We start from the raw sequence: 22,638 nt of genomic DNA, 5'->3' as shown, positions 1-22,638 counted from the left end.
TCTAAACTTTTTTGTGTTTGGTTGCACTCAAGAATAAGAGGGAACATAGAAATCAAAATAAACCAACCTTCTAGTGGTAGCTTAACCATTGCCCTGATTATTGATTAAAAATGAACTCTAAGAACCACAAAAATTGGCTTGTTAGATTAAAAACAACTCATTAACATTAGATAAATTATTATATATACAATAAATAAGCCCTTAAAATTATATACAATAAACATATCGACTTGGTAGTAAGTCTTCCCGATTGTTTACTTTGCATCCATTCTTTAACCTTACCATTACCATTTAGAGTCAATCGATAAAGATATATGTAACAACGAAAAATTACGGTATCTCTTAATGCATCTCACATTAAATTTAATCATATTAATCGTTATTAGCTCTGCAATTGAATGCAAATTTGCATGAACCCCACATTTAATTAGGATTTCAGTAATAGATCAACGAACGCAATAAAACGAAAATTTCAATTGATAAATTATGTTTCCCCTAAAATAATCACTATTATTCAATTGGTTAAGTCGTTAAGAAGTATTTAAAGTCCCCTCATGTCTAACTAAAAAGCTATTAAAAGAAAAAAAGAGATTAAAATATATTTTGGAATTTGTTCAATTCTACTTCCAACTTCAATTCCAACTTGTAGTACTCTTAATAAATCGCAGTCTCACAAAGTTGAACCTGTAAAAATAATAATTCATAGAATAAAATATAAAAAGTGATATGTTTCCAAATGAAAATGCTAGCGGTTAATAAAAAGATTGAAAAGAATAGACAATTAAGTAGTAGTAAGAGCAATATCCAAATTACAGAACCAAAATTGAACAAATCTCTGAAATCTCTAATAAGTAGAGACACCAAATTGGTATTCTAAAAAATGGAGGGGGCAAAAAAAAGATAAAAATGGACAGTTTATCCAAATTTAAAGGCAGCTTTAGAAAGGAAGAAATGCGAGCTAAACAGAGCCTTCCAACAACTAAGCCATAATGGTTTTTAAGTAATAACTGTACAGCAAGATTAATAAGTTCGCAGTAACAATCTGCACAAAAGCAATTCAAAAAGACAGGACCTCACATACTTAATTGACGGTACAGCCTCACAATGTCATGGAAAGCACGATATCTTATGACAAACAGTTTGACAATCCATACAGACGAATTGAGGAGATAATCATCACATTAATGACACGGAATCGAAGTATTTCCATTCGTCCATGACAGGCATTACCATCAACTTGATTGAGTTCCCATTCAAAAAACAAATTGCCTTATTCCGTATTATAAGCCCATCCATGCTTATCTAGAAAGGATTGTACTGCTTCCTTGATGGCTAAGTTTGGTATAAGTTGGGACTCGTCGAGCAGCTCCCGCGTTATGGGATCGAAGTTACCAACCTAGATAAGGGAGAAAATAGTCAGGATTGTGGATACAGGACATGTAAGAGAGGGATTGTGATGTGAGAAAATTTCAACCTTATTAAAATGGTCGAGAATCACTGCTCTCTCGTATGTAACCCCGCTGGGAGTAATAACAGGATCGCGAAGAATATCGAGTGTGATTTTACAACAAAGATAATCAGGTACCTGAAAATATCAAATTAGCACCTCCACAATGGTTTAAATTGCAGATGTTATGCCAACATGCTTACCTCTGATGGCGAATCTGCCTCAGCAACTTTTTCAAACACACTTCTTAGCGATTTTAATTGTTTCCGATGAGCAATTTCAGCTTCATCTACGAACCCTTCTAGTTCAGATTGGTCAAGAAAATATTTTTGTTCAAGTGCAGCCTCACAAGCTTCTCTGAGAAACAATACATGTAGATTGGCCAAAATCAAAAAGGAAACGGAATGGACAATACCAGAGAAACCCCATCTTCCTTTCATTTCTTCTTTTCTAATGCCTTCCATATTTTCAGAATTTCCGGCGGGGAAAAGAAAGCTTATTTCAAGGTTTGCAGAAATGTGACAATCATTGACATCAATAGTGTGCACCCATCCAACTAGGGGTGTTCAGTGTTTGTGGAATGAGTTGAAACACTTTTTAGACTCAATACAATTGCCTGGGTCGTAAGTTTTTTCAACCAATATAACCCTTATTGGGTTAGTTCGAGTTTCTCATGTCATTTATTTCAATTTTTGTTTAAAAAATAATTAAAAGAAATTCCTAAGTGCTAAAAATTGTTTTTAGGAGTTTTGTTGAAGAATAGATTATTCAAAAGAATCATGGAATTAAATAAAATTAAAATAAATAAATGTAATTGTAATTGTATCACAAGTAAAAGACATACTTTTTAAAATTTATTATTAGTTCGAGTTGGTTTGAGTCATTGAATTTTTTGAACATCCAACTCTGAAAAGTGAAAACGAAAAGACTGAACTCAGAAAAACAACTTACTTCAATGTCTGCAATTCCCATGAACGTTCGGTGGATGCTTGTTCCCACTCCCTGTATTTTGCTTTAGCAAGTTCCTGCCATATCTCCTCTACTATATAACTCTTTGGATTTTCACCCCTACCAAGATCCAAAGCCTATAAAAGATGAGGTCGAATCAAATTTATGTTAGCATGACAAAGATGTCATCTTTACGAAAACTACATGCTCATTGTTTAATTAACGAACCAACAAATGGTTTTATAACTGAGATACAAAGCTATAAGCTCACTGACAAGATGCAACATGCATGCAAACTAAGTCTAATATTTTGAGTACAGTAATGGTTGGGTGGATTCGAATCACCGACTTCGTGGTCGTTAACACATACAAATGTCAGTTGAGCTATGTTCTTTTTTATTAAAAATCTATAATATTGTTGCATTCAAAACCCGAGGATGCCTCTTAAATTCTTGAGAGAACTAATTTAACCAAAGCGTTCTCAGTAGAAATTCATTCCAAATTTATTGTCTCTAAGTTCTTTTCTTGATTTTACATTCTTCCCTTGAACACAGATTAATTTTCATTATAGCAATGAGAGGTTGTTTCTAGTAAAAAAGATTACCGCAGCCCCCCAATCAGAATGCAGTATATTAGCTCTACGCTTTCTCTCACTAGACCTCTCCCCACCTAACCACACTGTAAACCCAGTATTTCCATCCTTTGCCAATGGCCAGGAAAAAATCCTCTTTCACTTTCGACGAAAACCTTCAACATAGCACCTGACAAACGAAAATATGTACATGCATTCCGTACACTGAACAACAGCGCGATCACATTTTCTCCTTCACCATTCTGCCTCATGCCCTTAAATGGCTAGCTTTGACCGTCCGACAACTCATTGAATCTCCATTCAACCAGAAATTTATCAAGAAAGAAAGAAAAGATGGCCACGTTTTCTGGGTTGAGAAGATATCGAACCAAAGAGGACACTGTGCGGAGATTGCAAAATTAGAAAGCAATGGAGGTTGTCATAAATTGATTGTTCTAGCCGGAGCAGAGATGATAGAAAAGGATGGCACCTTTTTATCAACCTCATCACCAAAGACACTAACCAAGTATGTCACAAGGGATTTATTGCAACTACAGCCCATTCCAACCACCACATTAACTCCCCATCATACAAATTGGTGCTAAAGAATGACTCTAATGACGCTAGATGGCCAGAACCAACCCACCCCATTACGTCTTTGAAAAGTTATGTCTCTCGAAGGCTGTAATTATTTATAGATCATGCTTCCACGATGATGGGCATGATTTATTAAAAGCCCTTAGACAAAACATCAGTGATTTTTGCACCATCAGTCCCCTTCAAGCAGATCAGGCTATCCTTAATTGTGCAGATGAAGAGCAAGCGAGGAATATCATTCAAAACCGTGGATGGAAAAATAATGGGGGCTTCCAAGTCAGATTTGCGAAATGGGACCATGAGATTTTCATGAAAGAAGTCCCTTCCAGGTTGGATAAAAGTAAAAAAAAAATTGATTGACTTGTGGAGCATCAAAAACTTTGAACTCATCGGAAAAGCCTGTGGAGGTCTCTATAACATTGCAAGAAACTCTTTCTAGGATGGATATGTTGGAAGCTTGCCTAAAGTGAACGAAAATCATACAGGTTCCCTCCCAGCTTTTGTTCATTTGCCATCAACATTCAAGAAGGCAATGATCAAATTGACCCATTTTTTCAGCTGGATAATTTTCTCGGATTCATCACCAACGTCCATGGTCATCGTTCAAAAAAGCCACACATGCCCACGCACACACAAGACAAGATATCATGGTTACAAATCACAAAATCACGCCTGATTTGCAGTCAACTAGCCAACCTACCTCTGCTTTGCCTAAGACCTTATCGTACCAACCTTCTCTGAACCTCTGCAGCCACCAACGACACCGTCATCATCAACTGATCACAAACTTAATCCCAATCCTTTAATCACCGGACGAGATGACAACTTTACCCCTAACCTTAATTTAGAGAAGACTGATGGGTTGGGCCATTTACCTATCTACTCTACCCCACTGACCAACAACCACCCCATGGGCCTACCCACCATATCCTACCCAACAGTCCATTATCTCTACAAACTATCTACCACCAAACAAACCAACCGATTGCCCCAGCAAGCCTACATCTGTGAAAAGCCCAAACCGCTCAAGCTCCACCAAACCCATACCCACCCGCGAAACCCACCCAAATGCTAAACTCAACCATAACACTCAACAGCCCAACTTACCCAGACCATCACTGTTTCATCTAATCTTGATAGACTGACCCACCCAGTTTCCACCGTGGCTATTTGCCCGGCCACCAAGGCAGTTGTTATCAACGGCAAACAAACCTTCCTTCTTCGAATTACATGGCACGATACTAAAAATACTACTAAAGTCCACCAATATACGGGTGCATTTGGATCGACTTTCTAAGTATTTATAAACACTTTTGTTACATTTACGAACACTTTTTTGAACACTTAGAAAGTCGATCCAAACATGCACTAAATCAAAATGTCACTTTTCCAATTCTTATTTAGAGTCGGTATCAACAAGTAAGATCCTCATACCCCCTTATCGAAAATCCCTACTGATTTCTATGAAGAGGAGAATGAAAAACAATTTGACACTGTGGATGATTATCAGACTCATCAGACTTATTCTGCGACGGAAAGAGCTAACAAAATATTTGCAAGGGATGATATCAAAAACAAATATAAATCCTTACTCCATCTGAGTCTGTGCACTTTGGCATCGTAGCTTTGGGAAAATGGCCTTTGTATCATGGCCATTCCTAAAATACAGAAGAAGGGAGGAAAGCCCACTTCAAAATCCAGAAGGATAAAAAGAGAATTGAAAAACCTCATGTCCTCTAAAAATTACAACAGGGAGCCTATACTCTCTGTTCGGGATGGGTCGACTTCTATCCAATGATTATCTTATCATGGAACATTCAAGGCCTCTACTCGAGGAAGAAAAAAGCGATCATAAAGGACCTTCTCAACAAAAGCAATGCCACTATTGTTATTCTCCAAGAAACCAAAAAATTGGATATCAACTGCCATCTTATCAAGTCCATTTGGAGCTCAAGGTACATAGCCTGGACTTCTTTAGATGCAGTGAACAGGGCTCGTGGCATTTGATCCTCTAGAATGATCCTGCCATTCATGTCAATGAGGTCATTGGAGGTAAATACACCCTATCCATTCATCTTTTTCTCACAGATGGTTACACTTTTTGGTTGATAGGTGTATATTGACCCTCCAAAGCCAAAGATAGAAATCCTTTTTGGAAGGAACTATATGATCTATTGTATCTTTGCAATGAACATTGGATCATCAGGGGAGACTTCAATGTCTTGCGATGGTCATTTGAAAATCCAGTGGCAAGCCCAAAACTACTAGCATGGATCAGTGTAATAAATTCCTCCATGATTGCTCTCTTATTTGCTCATCATTGTCGAATGGGAAATACACTTGATCTAACCTGAGCCACACATGTCAACCTACCTACACACTACCTATCTCTTTTTAAAATATCTTCTACAACATGCGATAGAATTGAGAAGCTATATAGAAGATTCTTGTGGAGTCGGCATAATAATAAAAGAGGTGTTCGCTCTATCAATTGGCATCCTGTTCAACTTCCTATTACCAAAGGAGGCTTTGGATTGACTGACTTGAAAAAAAGAAACAAAGGATTATTGGCTAAGCGGATTTGGAGATACCAATTTGAGAACGATGCTCTTTGGATAGGCCTTACAGATGCAAAATATGGCTCTTGTCTCCTGCCACAAAGCAAAACCTTCAACCCTCTATTGGATCTCAAATCCAACACAGAATTCTCAAGAAGGGAATGAACAATTTTATTGAAAATTCAATGTAAACTGATTACAGGATCAGAAGCAGAACCAAATGAATTACAAACTCGAATTCATTCCCAAACCAATCTCTCACTGTAACCCTATCTCTCAAGAGCCCACAGTAAGAACTACCACAATGAAAATATTCACTAACTAACTTTCTCTCTCATCTATCTATTTATACTCTTCTAAGTGGTCCCCTTATAACCGACTAACAAATTTCCTATCACTTTTTATTTACAGCCTTCTTCCATCTCTGATATTGATGAATAATCGGTGGTCTAACATTACATTCCTGCTCCAATTTCACCTTGTCCTCAAGGTGGTAATCGGAAATGATTGTTGAAAATCATCATATTTTTCCCATGTAGCCTCATGACTCAGAAGTCCTTTCCAGCTCATGAATACCTCCTATTCTCTATCATTTTTCTGGTACTCATAGGCCTCATCTGAAACTGCTAACTATTCGTGGTTTTCTGTCATGTATGGAACCAAGTCCTGCGGATTCTGGCATTAACCGAAGACTCAATTAAGAAATATGAAACACAAAGTGAATAGTTGCAGAGGACGGCAACTCCAACTTATAAGCTACAGCTCCTATCCTTTTAAGGATTTTATATGGCCAAAATATTTGAATGAAAGTTTCTCATTTCTTCGTTTCCTCATAGTAACTTGTCTATATGGTCTTAATTTCAAATAAACCATATCACCTTCCTCAAATTCAACATGTCTTCTCTTTAAATCAGCATAGGTTTTCATCTTGTCTTAAGCCACTCTTAAGTGTTCCTTCGGTGCTCCCAAAGCTATATCTCTTAGCTTTAGTTGATCATCAAGTATAGAATTAATTGTGTTGTGATCTCCATAAAACACCAATGGTAGAGGGGTTCTGCCATACACAGCCTGAAAAGGAGAAACTCCAAGTGACCTCTGGTATGTTGTGTTATACCAGTATTCCACCCAATGAATCCATTTGATCCATTCTTTCAACCTCTCCCCACAAAAACAACACAAATAAGCTTCTACCAACTCAACCACCTCTGTCTACCCATCCGTTTGAGGATGGTATGTTGTGCTCCTGTTTAATTTCGCTCCAGCCAAACGAAATAACTCCCTCCAGAAATGGCTCAAGAAAATTTTGTCTCGATCAGATACAATCAACTGCAGAAAACCATGCAATCTAACCACCTCCTTGACAAACAGTTCTGCCACAGTTTTGGCATCAAAGGGATGTTTCAATGTAAGAAAATGGTCATACTTACTAAACCAATCCACCACTACCAAAATTACTTCAAATCCAGCTGCTTTGGGTAATCATTCAATGAAATCTATTTGAAATGTCATCCCAAATTCTGCCTGGAATCTCTAACGGTGTTAATAAGCCCGCTGGTGACAAGGACAAGGATTTATTTCGTTGACACACTGCACACTCTTCACAATGTTTATGTACATCTCCCCCTTCATCTATCAAAATAATTTCCCTATTAGTCTTTTATATGTTCGCAAGAAACTCGAGTGACCCCCAAATACAGAGTCATAGTACGTATAAAGAATAGTTGGGATCAAAGTCGAATTCTTTGCAACGACCAACCTCCCTTTATACTGTAGCATATCTTGCTGTAGTGTATACTTCTGTACCTCTTCTCCTCTGATTCTTCTTATAATCTCCTTAAGATGATCATCCTTTTCCACTTCTTCTTTGATGACCTCTAAATCAATCATTCCTGGGGCTGTCAATTGATTTAGATGTACCATGGAAGACACTCTGGACAGAGCATCAGCTGCTTTGTTTTCCAATCCAGACTTGTACACGACCTCAAATGAATATCCTAACAACTTTGCAATCCATTTCTGGTATTGCGGTTGAATTACTCGTTGTTCAAGTAAAAATTTAACGGATCTCTGGTCAGTCTTCACCATAAATCTTCTTCCCAACAAATATGGACGCCACGTTGAACAACCAAGACTACAGCCATCAGTTCCCTTTCATATACAAGCTTGGCACGATCCCTTAAAGCCAAAGTGTGGCTGAAAAATGCAATTGGTCTCTTGTTCTACATTAATACTGCTCCCACACCATATCCCGATGCGTCTGTTTCCACTTCAAAAGGCATATTAAAGTCTGGTAACGTCAAAACTGGCAATGTCATCATGGGTTCCTTTAATCTGTCAAATGCCAAATGGGCTTCCTCATTCCATTTAAAAGCTCCCAATTTCGATAACTGAGTCAAAGGAGCGGCAATAGAACCATAATTCTACACAAATCTCTGGTAACCAGTAAGCCCTAAAAATCCCCACAATTCCCTCACGTTCGTTGGTACTAGCCACTGTTTAATGGATCTGATTTTTTCTGGATCAACTTCTACACCTTGAACTGAAACAATGTGGCCAAGATACTCCACCTTCTGAAAAGCAAAACTACACTTCTTGTTAGCATACAGTTTATGCTCACGTAATACTTCAGACACCAGTTCTAAATGATATATATGCTCTTCCAGTCCTCTGCTGTATATCAAAATATCATAAAAAAATACCAGGACAAATTTCCTCAAATATGACCGAAAAATAGAATTCATAAGAGACTGAAATGTAGCTGGTGCATTTGTTAAACCAAAGGGCATCACTAAAATTTCATAGTGTCCCTCATGTGTTCTAAATGCAATTTTTTCTATATCTTATGCATTCTTACTTGATGGTACCCAACTTTTAGATCAATTTTAGAAAAGAGATTTGCACCATTAAGTTCATCAAATAATTCCTCTATAACAGGAATGGGAAACTTATCTGGTATTGTTACGTCGTTGAGTGCACGATAATCCACACAGAATCTCCAGCTTCCATCTTTTTTCTTGACAAGTAACACTGGACTAGAATAAAGACTAGTGCTTCGTTGTATGATTCCAGGAGACAGCATTTAAATTTTGCATCGAAGAGACGTTTACTCGGACCTTCCTTCTTGGCTTCACCATTCACAGTACTCCTTTGTGTAATCGTTCTCATTGGAGTTGTATCATTACTCTTTCCATCGTTTGAAGTTGAAGTTGTATTCGCTTTATTATACTTGGCCGGGTTGTACAAATACTTCCCTCCTAAATATCCGTACAAATTAGCTTCTCTCCGAATAATCTCTCTAATTTCTGCCTTCAAAGCTAATCGCACCATTTGTGGTAGGCCAACTGGTTCTGAGTATTCGACTTCCGTTCTAATCCACGGAAAAAGGCCATTCGTAAAAGTCTCTTCTAAAACTTTATTTGAAAGATCGGACAATGGCGCCACATGTCGATCAAATAAACTCCGATGTTCCTCAATTGTCGTTTGCTTAAACGCGAAAAATCTGCCATACAGAGAACCTTCGCGGACTAATCAGAATCTCTCTAACAACCTCCCTTTTAAGTTTGACCAATCGGTAAACTTGTCGCACTATTCTTGCGAGTGATACCAGTCAAGTGTCGGCCCATTGAAACTTATAACCGGAACAGTGATCTTCTTGAAATCGGTTAATTTGTGAAATTGGAAATACCGATCGGCTCGGAATAACCACAAGTCTGGATCATTTCCATTAAAAACAAGCATTTCAACTTTTTTAAATTTGTTTCGCTCGACTGTCTATCTTTTTCGTTCTTCGATTCTTTTTTTGTTTCATCATTGAAATCTTCGCTAACCGCCACTTCTTTCATCTTACTCGACAATCCTTCCATGTCGGAAGTCATAACTGATTTATCGTTAACAATGCTTTCAATATACTTCATAAGTACCTGGTGTTGCTGCTGCTAAGTGTCGGCTTTTGAACTCAACCAATCCAAGTTTTTCATCAACACTTGTTGATGTTGTTGCTGCTTTTCGTTCTACACATTCAGGCGTTCTATGGTTTTCACGATCGTCGACAGCTTTTTCTTCCATCACCGGCAACTTCTGTAAGTCGATCTTCATTTCCGAAACCTCCTGCTCCATCGATCCAAATCTTTCCTCGTGTTTCTTAGCCATTTTCTTTGGTTTCTCCAGATTTGTGCTCTGATACCAATATGTTGGATCTCAAATTCAACACAGAATTCTCAAGAAGAGAATAAACAATTTTATTAAAAATTCAATGAAAACTGGTTACAAGATCAGAAGTAGAACCAAATGAACTACAAACTGTAATTCATTCCCGAACCAATCTCTCACTGTAACCTTATCTCTCAAGAGCGCACAGTAGAAACTACCACAATGAAAATATTCACCAACTAACTTTCTCTCTCATCTATCTATTTATACTCTTCTAAGTGGTCCCCCCTTGTAACCGACTAACAAATTTCCTATCACTTTTTATTTACATCCTTCTTCCTTCTCTGATATTGATGAATAATCGGTGGTCTAACACCCTTGTGAAGGCCCATGGTCATATGATGCTAAGATGGCTGATTTGATTCTTGATAACATTGAGTTTCTGATTGGAAACGGTGAGAAAACATCATTTTGGAATGACTGTTAGGCTGGATCCATCCCTCTCAAGATCCCTTTTCAAAGACTTTATACTTAATCGAAGAGTAAGGAGGCAGTTGTTGCTCATTGTTGGAACTTGACCTAAGGCTGAAATTGACGAATGGGCAGTGACCATTTTACTTTCCCCTGGAACTTGTTGGATAATGACCCATGGAAATGGAAATTGGAAAGCTCTGGTACATTTACATCAAAATCGACAATCCAACACATTGCTCAGTGTGGTGAAGATAGCAATACTGGCCTTTACAAGCATATTGGAAAGGCCCTATTCCAGTCATGGAGGCGTCAACACCCATGGTGTCTTATAAAACAGGCACCTTGGATGATTTTTGCTCTTAGTTGGTGTTTCTTGTGCCATAATTGTGGGGATTCTATTATAAATCTCTTTTTTTTTTTTATGAATATGCTCAATCCTTTTGGATGATGATTCTCTCGTATTTTAAATACCACATTGTCTTCCCAAACGACTCTCTCACTCTAATGAATATGCTCCTTATTGGCCATCCATTCAGAAACAAAAAAAGAGGCATTTTGGTGCTTCATCATCAAAGCTTTCTTTTTTTCGATAGAAACGGCTTTCATTGAGAATAGAATGAAAGAATACAATGGTATCCAAAAAAAAACAAGCCCCAAAAAAACCCCACCAAAGAAAGGGTTTCCAACTAGGTAAAATACTGCCTAAAGAGTAATTACAAAAAGCCTTCAATACGGAAGCTCAAAGAGAAACATGAAATTTCACCAATGACCAAATGTCATAAGGGTCCCTCTTCACCCCAAACACTATTGCTTCTCTCACCCCAGATAACAGCACACATCCCAACAAACCAAAGGAAATGCCCTTAAGGCGGATGAAGAGGGAATTCCCCACTCATCAGACGAACGTCCCTCTAACAAGCTAATGAAATGCAAATACTATACTTCCGAAGATAAGGAATCCGACTTCACTCACTTTTTCGATCATCTTTTGTATACAACCTTCACTTGATGTAAATTCACCCCACTTTCGTGATTACGACCTTACTTCTGTTATTTCACCACAGAATAGTATTTTGTAATCTCTTGTGCATAGGTGCCCTTTAGTAATTCCATCCTATCATCCTATCAATCCTATCATTGATAGGTTGTGATCACAAGAGTTGCAAATCTTTTCAAATTTGATTACCTCTGTTTCCTACCTAATGAATAATGATGCTGTCGTTACTTTCCTTTAGTTCACATTCTTGAAAAAAATAATTTAATCGAAACATTCTTAGAAGAAATAACTGAACACCACAAAATGTTTGATAAGATTTTCGTGTACTAATTAGTGGGTACTCCTAAAGGTATAGGGAAATTGCATACTCTTCCAAATTTTTTGGTTGCCTGTATATTCTTAGAACTCAAGGATACAATTGTACAACCTATAGAACAGATTCTATCCAATGGTTGCCTGTATTTTCTAATAATGCAGTAGCTAAATTGTAGCCATTAAACTTCAAGTCTTTGCAAAAGGTTCTGACTGTGTTACCATTGTGATGGGAAGACTTGTGATAGGGCACAAAGTGACAGGACGATGTGAATACATCAGGGAAAAGAAGATTCTTTGGTTTCAACTTATTACTACAGGATCCTTTTGGAATCTATGGTTATAAAGAAGCAAAAGAACATATGGCATTGGAAACTTAGAGAATGCTTCGGACACTGCTGTCAAACAACTATTAAGACAATTGGAAGTGAATCCAAAGGAAATACAGCCGAATACAAGAAAAATAGAAGTATTCAGGACTGTCAAGTTGCCCTTTCCAAACTGTTGAATTAGCAGCAAGACAAAAGTGGAGGAGGTTCTCGTCTGTAAAGGACCATGAAAGGAGTTCAGTCAGAGACTATGAAAACGAGGAGCTGTAGCATGACTGCCCAAGCAAGCATCCATCCCTTTGCTCTTTGTTCACGATAACATCTTAATCTTAAATATCTTTCCAGACATCTGTTAAGACCCTCACAATCCAAGTGATGATGGTGAGTTGTGTACTAGCAAACAATAATCTTTTGTCATAGTGCAACAAATTTTAGGCATACTACATATAATTTAAACTGAACAAGTCTTAAATGTTTCAAATTGACCTAATAGTGCACTTTCTTTTCCTATTAAGATCAAACTACCCAGTGTATCCCTCCTCCATTCAGAGTCATTACAAAAAATTTCCTCTCCATTTAAATGATTAAATAAGCATTTCCAAGATCAAATGATCAGAACCAAAGTATCTCAATTTCCCCCTAAATTTTAGGTTGAATATTTTTCAAAGTCGTGTCCAAAATTGAAAAAAGAAAATATCTTTTTTAGATGCGCTTTTTAGTGTGTCAGACACGTGTCCAATAATGTCCAATATGGATACTTTGCTGAAATCAGTGTGTTCATGCATCATAGTTCATATTTCATAACATTAATCCATCAAGATCATACTTATAAAATATAAGATATCCAACACCTTTTGCTAAACCGGTGCACTTTCCACCACAAACTCCAGCTGGAGCTGCTCCAGAACTCTTCAAATTACATCCCATTGATGATTGTCCATATTGTATCCATCAGAATTTCAACATTCCTCTCTACTCCCATTAGCATCAAAGGTCGTTTGTTACATGGATGGCTCAAACTATAACTTTTTTGTTTTGTTTCTAACCATTCTTCAGAATCTTATTGCTCTAATTTCTTCACGTTCATGTTTCTCAAAGCATTAGTGTATCTAAATACAAGCAAAATGAGAAGAGACTCCCTACCATCTTTTTAATCACTCCTAAACAAAAACTGCACGTCTAGCCAATGGCAGTTGCTTTCACATAACAATGATCCCGTTTCATTGAATTACTTGCTGTCACCATCTCTTTTACCCTGTAACTACAACAAACTATTAGGGACTCCCACATTTTGGTTGCAGCATTAATGCCTATTTTCCCCTATTCTCCTCACAAAATTTACATATATCATAGTAGATAATGCACTTCCTTTGGTGGAGGATTGTCTTTTTCTTTGCTTTTTTGGTGAAAAAATTGTCTTCGCCACTCAAAAATTGGAATCTTCCTACACACAGTTGGCTAAAAGAAAAGATGACATAGTAGGAATAATATTTTCACGTCAACTAAGTTCCATGAGGATTATTTGTAATGCATATGGGCCTTTCAATATGTTGTGTCAACTTTTCAATGAGCATTTTCAGAAAAGTTTAGTCAAGGGAAACACAAACTTCTAAAGTGTACAATGTTGGAACTCCAGCAAATTGAAATTATTTTCTGTATAGAATTTCTTTCTAACAATCTTTAGAATTGTAAAAAATACAACCCTAGGATACAAGAACAATTCAGTCTTCTCTCAACCAGAAGAATTCTGAATATGCTAACAAACTTCACAAAACAGAACATAAACTTTCCCCCCAAAAGACAACTGTCTTTTAAACAAGATTTTCCACTCAAGGACAGCTGTCACTCCACTAACTTTCCCGCCACTAACCTATTTAAATCTCACGTGCTAAAATTCTATTTCTTCCTTCTACTATACACATGTTTAATAAGAGGTCTAACAATACCCCCCCCCCCCCTTTAAATTCACCTTGTCCTCAAGGTGAAAAGCTGGATACTTAATCTTCATTTCATCATAAGATTCCCAAGAAGCTTCATGCTTAGGAAGTCCTTTCCAACATACTAAGACTTCCCATTGCCCAACCACTGTCTCACGATAATCAACAGCTTCTTCCGGATCAGACTTCCACACATAATTCTCATCAACAAATTGAATAGTTGGTTGAGACCCCTCATGATGTCCCACCATTTTCCTCAACTGTGAAACATGAAATACAGAATGAATCTTAGAACTTTCTGGCAGCTGTAATCGATAAGCCACTGGCCCAATCCTTTCAACAATTTTATATGGACCAAAGAAACGTGGGGCAAGTTTTTCATTTCGTCTACTGCGCACTGACAGTTGGCGATAAGGACGAATACGTAAAAACACATATTCTCCCACAGAATATTCCACAGCTCTTCTTTTCTTATCTGCATACAGTTTCATTTGTTCCTGTGCCAACCGTAAATGCTCCCGCAAAGAAACCAAAACAAGATCTCTTTCTTGCAACATCTCTTCAACAGTGGAATTCTTAGACAGTGTACTACCATAGGACAAAAGCGTAGGAGGCTGCCTACCATAAACTACCTGAAATGGAGTCATTCCAATAGAACGCTGAAAAGTAGTGTTATACCAATATTCTGTCCACGGCAGCCATTTAGACCAATCCTTAGGCTTTTCATTACAAAAGCACCTCAAATAAGTTTCCACTCCTCTGTTGACAACCTCAGTTTGGCCATCCGATTGAGGATGGTAAGCGGTGCTCTTGTTCAATTTTGTGCCTGACAAACGAAATATTTCAGACCAAAATTGGCTCAGAAATATCTTGTCTCTATCCGAAACAATGGATAATGGAAATCCATGCAACCTCACTATCTCCTTCACAAATAACTCAGCCACTGATTTAGCAGTATACGGATGTTTCAGGGGTAGAAAATGTCCATACTTACTCAATCTATCTACCACAACCAGAATTACTTCAAATCCACTTGATTTTGGTAGGCCTTCTACAAAATCCATTGAAATATCACTCCAGACAGCTTGAGGTATTTCCAATGGAACTAATAAACCAGCTGGTGATAGAGCCAAAGACTTACTCCTTTGACATGTTAAACACTCTTCACAGTGTTTTTTAATATCAGTCTTCATCCCTTCCCAAAACAATTCCGCTGCTGCTCTTTTATAAGTTCTTAAGAAACCAGAATGACCTCCAACAACAGAATTATGAAAAGTATCAAGAATTACTGGTATTAATGAAGATTGTTTCAGAATTACCAGACGGTTCTTATACATCAGCAAGCCTCTCTGCATGGAGTAGTTCTTCTCAGCCAGTTCCTCCCCTTGCTCTAACTGTTTTATAATCTTCTCATATTTTGGATCTTGATACACTTCCTTTTTAATCACCTCTAAGTCAACAGTTATTGGAATAGATAATCCAAACAGTTGCACCCCTTCCGGTTTCCTGGATAAAGCATCTGCTGCACCATTGTCAACTCCGGGTTTGTAAACTACTTCAAATGAATAGCCTAATAATTTAGCTATCCATTTTTGGTACTGTGGCTGAATGATCCTCTGATCAAGTAAGAATTTAAGTGCTTTCTGATCTGTTTTCACCTTAAACTTCCCTATCAACAAATAGGGTCGCCACCTTTGAACCGCCAAAACAACAGCCATGAGTTCCCTTTCATACACTGGTCGAGCACGGTCCCTTAATGCTAATGTGTGACTGTAAAATGCTATTGGTCTTCCATCTTGGACCAGAACAGCTCCAACCCCATAACCCGAAGCATCAGCTTCTATTTCGAATTGCTTAGAAAAGTCAGGTAAAGCTAATACCGGCAATGTTATCATTGCTGATTTTAGTCGTTCGAAAGCTAATGTGGCTTCCTCATTCCAATGAAATCCTCCCTTCTTTAACTGTTGAGTTAATGGGGCAGCAATAGTCCCATAATTTCGTACAAAGCGTCGGTAATATCCTGTTAGTCCCAAAAACCCTCGGATCTCCTTAACATTTGTAGGTTGTGGCCAATTAGAAATAGACCTAATCTTCTCCGGATCCACAGCTACTCCTTCCCCTGAAATCACATGGCCCAAATACTCAATTTTTTTCTGTGCAAATTGACACTTCTTCTGGTTAGCATATAACTCATTCTGCCTTAGAAGTGACAGCACCTTTTTCATGTGAAATTCATGTTCTTCCTCACTTCTACTATAGACTAATATGTCATCAAAGAAAACCAATACAAACTTCCTGAGAAATGGCTTGAATATATTATTCATCAATGCTTGAAAAGTGGCTGGAGCATTGGTCAGCCCGAAGGGCATTACTAAAAATTCATAATGACCTTCATGTGTTCGAAAAGCCGTTTTCTCAACATCCTCATCGATCATCCTGATTTGATGGTAACCGGACTTCAAATCAATCTTAGAAAACAAGATTGCCCCACCAAGTTCATCAAATAACTCTTCCACCACCGGAATGGGAAACTTATCTGGAATGGTGGCATTATTGACAGCCCTATAGTCCACACAAAATCGCCAGCTCCCATCTTTTTTCTTAACCAGTAATACAGGACTTGAATATGGACTAGTACTCGGCCTTATTACCCCCGAATTCAGCATTTCTTTGACTAGTTTCTCCATCTCTTCTTTTTGGTGAAAACCATATCGATACGGACGCACATTAATCGGGTTAGTTCCCTCCTTCAAGTGGATATGATGTTCTATTCCTCTTCGAGGTGGTAATTTCTCTGGCCATTCAAAAACATCTTGAAATTGTTTGATGACTGAACTGATGGATCCATCGCTCAAAGCATTGCTCACAGCTTCTGTACTGAACAAGCTGTATTCATTTCCCTCTAAGAGCTTGACTTGCAACGATCTACATTCTATCAAATATCCAGTATCCTTGTCTTCCCAGTTTTTTATCAATTTTTTAAGACTAATCCTTGCCTTCGTTAAACTAGGATCTCCTTTGATCTTGACTTCTTTCCCATCAGCTATGAAAGTCATTGATAGATTTTTCCAATCTACTGTGGTTACTCCCAAGGAATATAACCATTGCATTCCCAAAATAACATCAACTCCACCAAGCTCCAATGGAAGAAAATCCTCTACTATTTTCCAACCACTCATCTGCACTTCCAATTTTTCACAAACTCCCTTTCCTTGTACAGCAGCTCCAGATCCTAAGATCACACCGTAATGAGATGTTTCTTTAATGGACAAGGATAGTTTCTTCACCAATTTTTCTGACACAAAATTATGTGTCGCACCACAATCAATCAAAATTACCACTTCTTCACCAAATAGTTTGCCTCTCACTTTCATAGTACCCGGATCGTTTAAGCCTACTACCGAGTTGATTGATAACTCAACCACAGTAGCAACATCTTCTTTGAGCTCTATGCAATTCAATTCTGTTCTTTCGTTTTCTTCTTCAACAATTTCATATTCATCTCTTTCAGCCGTCACAACAAACATCCTCAGCTCCCGTTGTTCTCTTAGTTTACATTTATGATCAGCAGAGTATTTTTCGTTACAATGAAAACATAATCCTTTCTCTTTTCTGGCCTGAAATTCAGCATCAGGTAGTCTTTTATAAGTCCCTTCTCTTCGGTTCTCATTCGGAACAGAACTTCTCAAGGTAATAGTTCGTATAGGGAAAACAGTGTTGTTCTTATTGTCCCCTGCTACAGCTCCAATAGATGCCTTTCCCACAACATTATTATTCACTGATAACTTTCCCCCTGAATATCCACTCATTTTAGCTTCGACCCTTGCTAACTCTCTGTTTTCAACCAACTGGGCTGCTTCCATCATTTCTGCCAGACTTTTCGGTCGACAGAAGAAAACTTCAGACCTCACCCACGGTAATAACCCATTCATAAATGTGTCTAAAATTACTCGTTCTGGTAAATCATTCACCGGGGCTACCATTTTGTCAAACAAATTGATATACTCCTCCACAGTACCTTCTTGTTTAATTCTCAAAAACTGCCCAGAAAGTGTACCATCCTTGTTGGATCGAAAACGAATGAGCAACCTCTCCTTCATATTCGACCAACTAGTGAACTTATCTCTTTCTTCTTGTGAACGAAACCAATTTAACGCCGGTCCATCAAAACTAATTGTAGATACTAACATTTTCTCAGAATCAGTTAGTTTATGAATTTGAAAATACCTCTCTGCTCGGAAAAGCCAAGAATCCGGATCTTCTCCCGTAAAAACCGGCATCTCAATCTTCTTAAATTTGTTTCGATCAGCAGCGCCGTCGTCACTGTCGATCCTTCGATCATTTCTGTCTGCTCCAAAATTTCGGCCCGATTCAATCGCTTTACTGGAAGATGCATCGTCTTCCTTTCCTTTCATCTTTTCAAACTCCTTCGCGGCTGATTCTGTCTCCAGTCGACTCATCGTCGATCTCTCTTTCGTATTTGATTCAACAATCGTGAACAATAATTGCTGTTGTTTCTCCGACTGAAGCCTCATTAATTCCAGACTTTTCGCAATTTCGCTTAAACTCATTTCGATCGCCGGCACCTTGCTCAGTTCCTTCTTCATTCCGGCAATTTCTTGATCAATGCATTCCAATCGCTCCTCAATCCGCGTCTGTACCATGTTTCCTCTGTTTTTCGGAATCCTTGGCTCTGATACCAAAATGTTGGAACTCCAGCAAATTGAAATTATTTTCTGTATAGAATTTCTTTCTAACAATCTTTAGAATTGTAAAAAATACAACCCTAGGATACAAGAACAATTCAGTCTTCTCTCAACCAGAAGAATTCTGAATATGCTAACAAACTTCACAAAACAGAACATAAACTTTCCCCCCAAAAGACAACTGTCTTTTAAACAAGATTTTCCACTCAAGGACAGCTGTCACTCCACTAACTTTCCCGCCACTAACCTATTTAAATCTCACGTGCTAAAATTCTATTTCTTCCTTCTACTATACACATGTTTAATAAGAGGTCTAACATACAAGTTTATAATTGATTGATCTCAAAAAATATACATAGCAAAGGGTAATCAAGTGAGTCAAGGTTAGAGCCAAAAGTTTCCATAGGAGAGGAAAAGTTTTACATCTAAACTACTTTTTATCAATAGTTTCTGAAAATTCTGGAGCGGAAAATTAGAGAGCAGCTGAAATTTTTTTTTTTTTCTGTTTTATTTAATTCTTCAATCTAAGAAGAGTCAAGAGAGGCAATCCCCCCCCCCCCAAACTACACTGTCTTATTAAGGCTGTAAATGCAAGAGTTATTTTTGCAATTCACTATTTTTCAATTGAATCTCCAATCCGGTTTTCTATCAGATGACATCGATTCTTTACGAGAAGGGGAAAAAGCGGGAACAATAAAAAGATGAACAGTTACCTTCTCCAAATGTTTGATTCCTTCCGGATATTCTTTATTTTGTAATAACGCTAATCCTAACATGTAATGTGCCTGCACATAAAAAGAATTGCCAACAATTTTTTAAAAAAAAATTAAAGGAAAACATTAAAAAAGGGAGTTGAAGAAGCGAGAAGAGAGGATTATAGACAAGAATCCAAGATAAGATAAATACAAAACAAAACTGAAATGACACAGAGGGAGGGGGGATGAGTTATTACTTTCTCTCTTTCTCTCTTTCTTTTCTTTCCCCCTCTCGTTTTCAGGTGAGAAACCAAGCTTTAATTGAGACAAATGAAAGAATACAAAAGGGCATAGAAAGAATATACAAGGGCATACAAAAAACAAACCCAACAAAAAGAGGTGACCAACAAAAGTTACAGAACTCAAAATCGAACTAAGATCATAATTACAAAAAGACCTAGTGTCCATCTGACAGAACGCCCGCATGGAGGCATTAAAACTCACCACCTCCCAAAACCTCCTCATGGGACCTCTCCAGCTCTCTAAAAAACTTATTGTATCTCTTGAGCCAAGCTCCCCACAAAACATGAAAAGAAAAATTAATGTGCCACAAAACTTACCCAACTCTCTAAAGAGCAAACATCATAGCACCTCCTTAAAATTACTGAGGTAACTTTAACTCAAGTAAGACCTCCAACTTCCAACCATATAAAACACTGTGACAAAATATTCTTCTAAACTTTAAGATATTCTATTCATATTGATGAAATATTCTTATATCCCCCATTACATTTATTAGCATCCACTAGCTATCTGCATCGTGGATACTTCTCTTGGATTGAAGCTCCATGTGTAAAATTAATTCTAAGTTTGGGTCTATATGCTGCTTTCTCTTTCTCTCACACCCTTTGTAGTTTTTTATTGTATCTCTCACACACACACGTGTATATAATAAAAAGAAAAAACACTTTAGTTTGGTTTTTGGTTAATGCCCAATAAAGACTCCGACACTCCTATGCTTGTTGGACATATAACACTTCAAATTTGTTCATATATGTAAAGGAAGCAACACAAACAATTTTGTTTGGTAGCGTGCAATAGAGAAGAGACTCTTACACTTCGACACTTGTAGGATACTTCTGGTTTGTTCATAGAAAAAATGTGGGTTATGTGCGAGATGTATAAATTGTGAATGTGAGTCAGAAAATTTGTTAAGCATATATCCAACCACTATTGAACATGATAAATAGACATAAATAGTAGACAAAAAACTTATAGATTTCAAAGGAGAAATACATCAAACTCCTATTTAGGCATATAAATGCAGAAGTTCATGGATTTTGAATTTTATTCCAATATAGATACAACAAATACTTAAAAGAAATGTATATTGATAAACATGCCCGTGCCCAAGATTTCAAGAAAATTAGGTCTCACCATATCCATATCATGTCGTGTTAGTTTCCCAATCAACACTGCCTTATTGGACTCTAAGAAACAACCAAATTTCCAATGTTTAAAGAATATACCGCAAAAGCAGTACCTTTACAGAACTGCTATCAAGCTGAATAGCTCTCCGACAATCCTCCTCCACCTTCTTCCAATCACTATACACCATTGGAAAGAAATTATCACATCAATAAATTTTCAATTCTCTCGGAAGGAAATGAGGCAGGAAATAAAGAGAAACAATGTAGAAACCAAAAAGAAAAAGAATGTGCATATATATATATATAAATAAAGGAATAAGGATAGGTGCCCGTACATACTTCCGCTTGCGATGACACAAAGCACGGTTCGTCAAGTACACAGGAACATTGGGGCATAGAGTAATCGCCTAAATATCCAACCACCAAGAAGAATATCACAAAATCAACACCAAAAAAAAAAAAAAACTAAAGAACCCCACAATGAAATAATTCGATTTTGATACAATCCCAAACATTCTGAGGAAACCCAAATAGAAACTAGAAAGAAGGATTGAAGAGATAGAGAGAAACCTCGGTATAAGCTTCAATGGCAGCTCCAATTCGACCCTTTTGAAAATAGTGGTTCCCATCTTTCCTGAGAATCTCAGCCTGTTTTGCAGCGCCAGACAAGGGGACTCCTGGCCCCATAACCAATCAAGGAAATCAAAGCTGTGGTTAATGTAAATACGGGTTTTCTTTGGTTCCACAGATACAGAACATATAGAACTTTGTAGAAATGTAATTTTAGATGATTAATTATGGAAATGAGGAAGACGAAGAAGAAAAAAGAGAAGAAAGAGTTTTCTTGTGAAGAAAGGGTTAAGGTTCAGACAGTTTCACCCAAAAAGATGAGTTGACGCCAAAGTTGACATCTTTCCCTTTATTTATTTGTTTGTTTATTATTATTATTTTTGCCAAGTCTATTGTTTATTATTCATTTATCAATTTGTTTATCATTATTCCTTTATTTATTTTATGTGGATAACTTGAAATCCCTTTTATTAATATACTAATGATTTTAAAGTTGTAAATATTAGTTGGTTTGTAGCAAACAATTTAGAATTTTTCTTTATATATATTTGTGAATGTGTTCATGTCAGCCTCCACTAATCTTATACCATAATTTGTTCGATGCTACCATACTTAGATATCAAAGAAATTCTCATAAAATTAATTTTTAGATGACCATTATGAATTCAGCTAGACTTTTTATTCTGTTAATAAGATCATGTTGCCTTTTTTATTGCAAGGTTATTTATACCTACTTTTTAGAGTTGTAATAATTTAATTTGTCTAGTTTACCATTTTGTAAATCCTATTTTCGTCTGAAAAATTCGACTCTAGTATTTTAAAATCGTCTATTTTCTAGTCTATGAATGCTAAAGAGGTGTCTACTTTGATCCTAAAACTAAGATTCATTGGATGTTTAAACAAAATTGTGTTTTAAAA

General features: G+C 37.2%; 1 protein-coding gene across 1 annotated transcript; it reads right to left on the bottom strand.

Annotated features, from left to right (window-relative positions):
• Positions 1–952: 952 nt before the first annotated feature.
• LOC103499262 (E3 ubiquitin-protein ligase CHIP) lies at positions 953–22,078 on the bottom strand. The gene is made up of 8 exons (XM_051083732.1): positions 21,721–22,078; positions 21,490–21,557; positions 21,264–21,327; positions 19,739–19,810; positions 2,399–2,532; positions 1,651–1,804; positions 1,475–1,585; positions 953–1,396 (listed from the first exon to the last, which is right to left on the bottom strand). The coding sequence occupies exons 1-8, from the start codon at positions 21,835–21,837 to the stop codon at positions 1,271–1,273; spliced, it is 846 nt and encodes a 281-aa protein (XP_050939689.1). The 5' UTR covers positions 21,838–22,078; the 3' UTR covers positions 953–1,270.
• Between the last annotated feature and the right edge of the window lie 560 nt (positions 22,079–22,638).

This window comes from Cucumis melo, chromosome 4 (genome assembly GCF_025177605.1).
Source record: "Cucumis melo cultivar AY chromosome 4, USDA_Cmelo_AY_1.0, whole genome shotgun sequence".
Classification (NCBI taxonomy): Eukaryota; Viridiplantae; Streptophyta; class Magnoliopsida; order Cucurbitales; family Cucurbitaceae; genus Cucumis; species Cucumis melo.
This window is presented reverse-complemented; position numbering and strand designations above follow the sequence as displayed.

Excerpts from the sequence above, each read along its gene's own strand:
- LOC103499262 (XM_051083732.1), bottom strand. The coding sequence starts at position 21,837 with ATGGGGCCAGGAGTCCCCTTGTCTGGCGCTGCAAAACAGGCTGAGATT. Across the intron at positions 19,811-21,263 it reads TTGATAGCAGTTCTGTAAAG|GCACATTACATGTTAGGATT; the intron begins GTACTGCTTTTG and ends TTTTATGTGCAG. Across the intron at positions 1,586-1,650 it reads AGGCAGATTCGCCATCAGAG|GTACCTGATTATCTTTGTTG; the intron begins GTAAGCATGTTG and ends TGATATTTTCAG.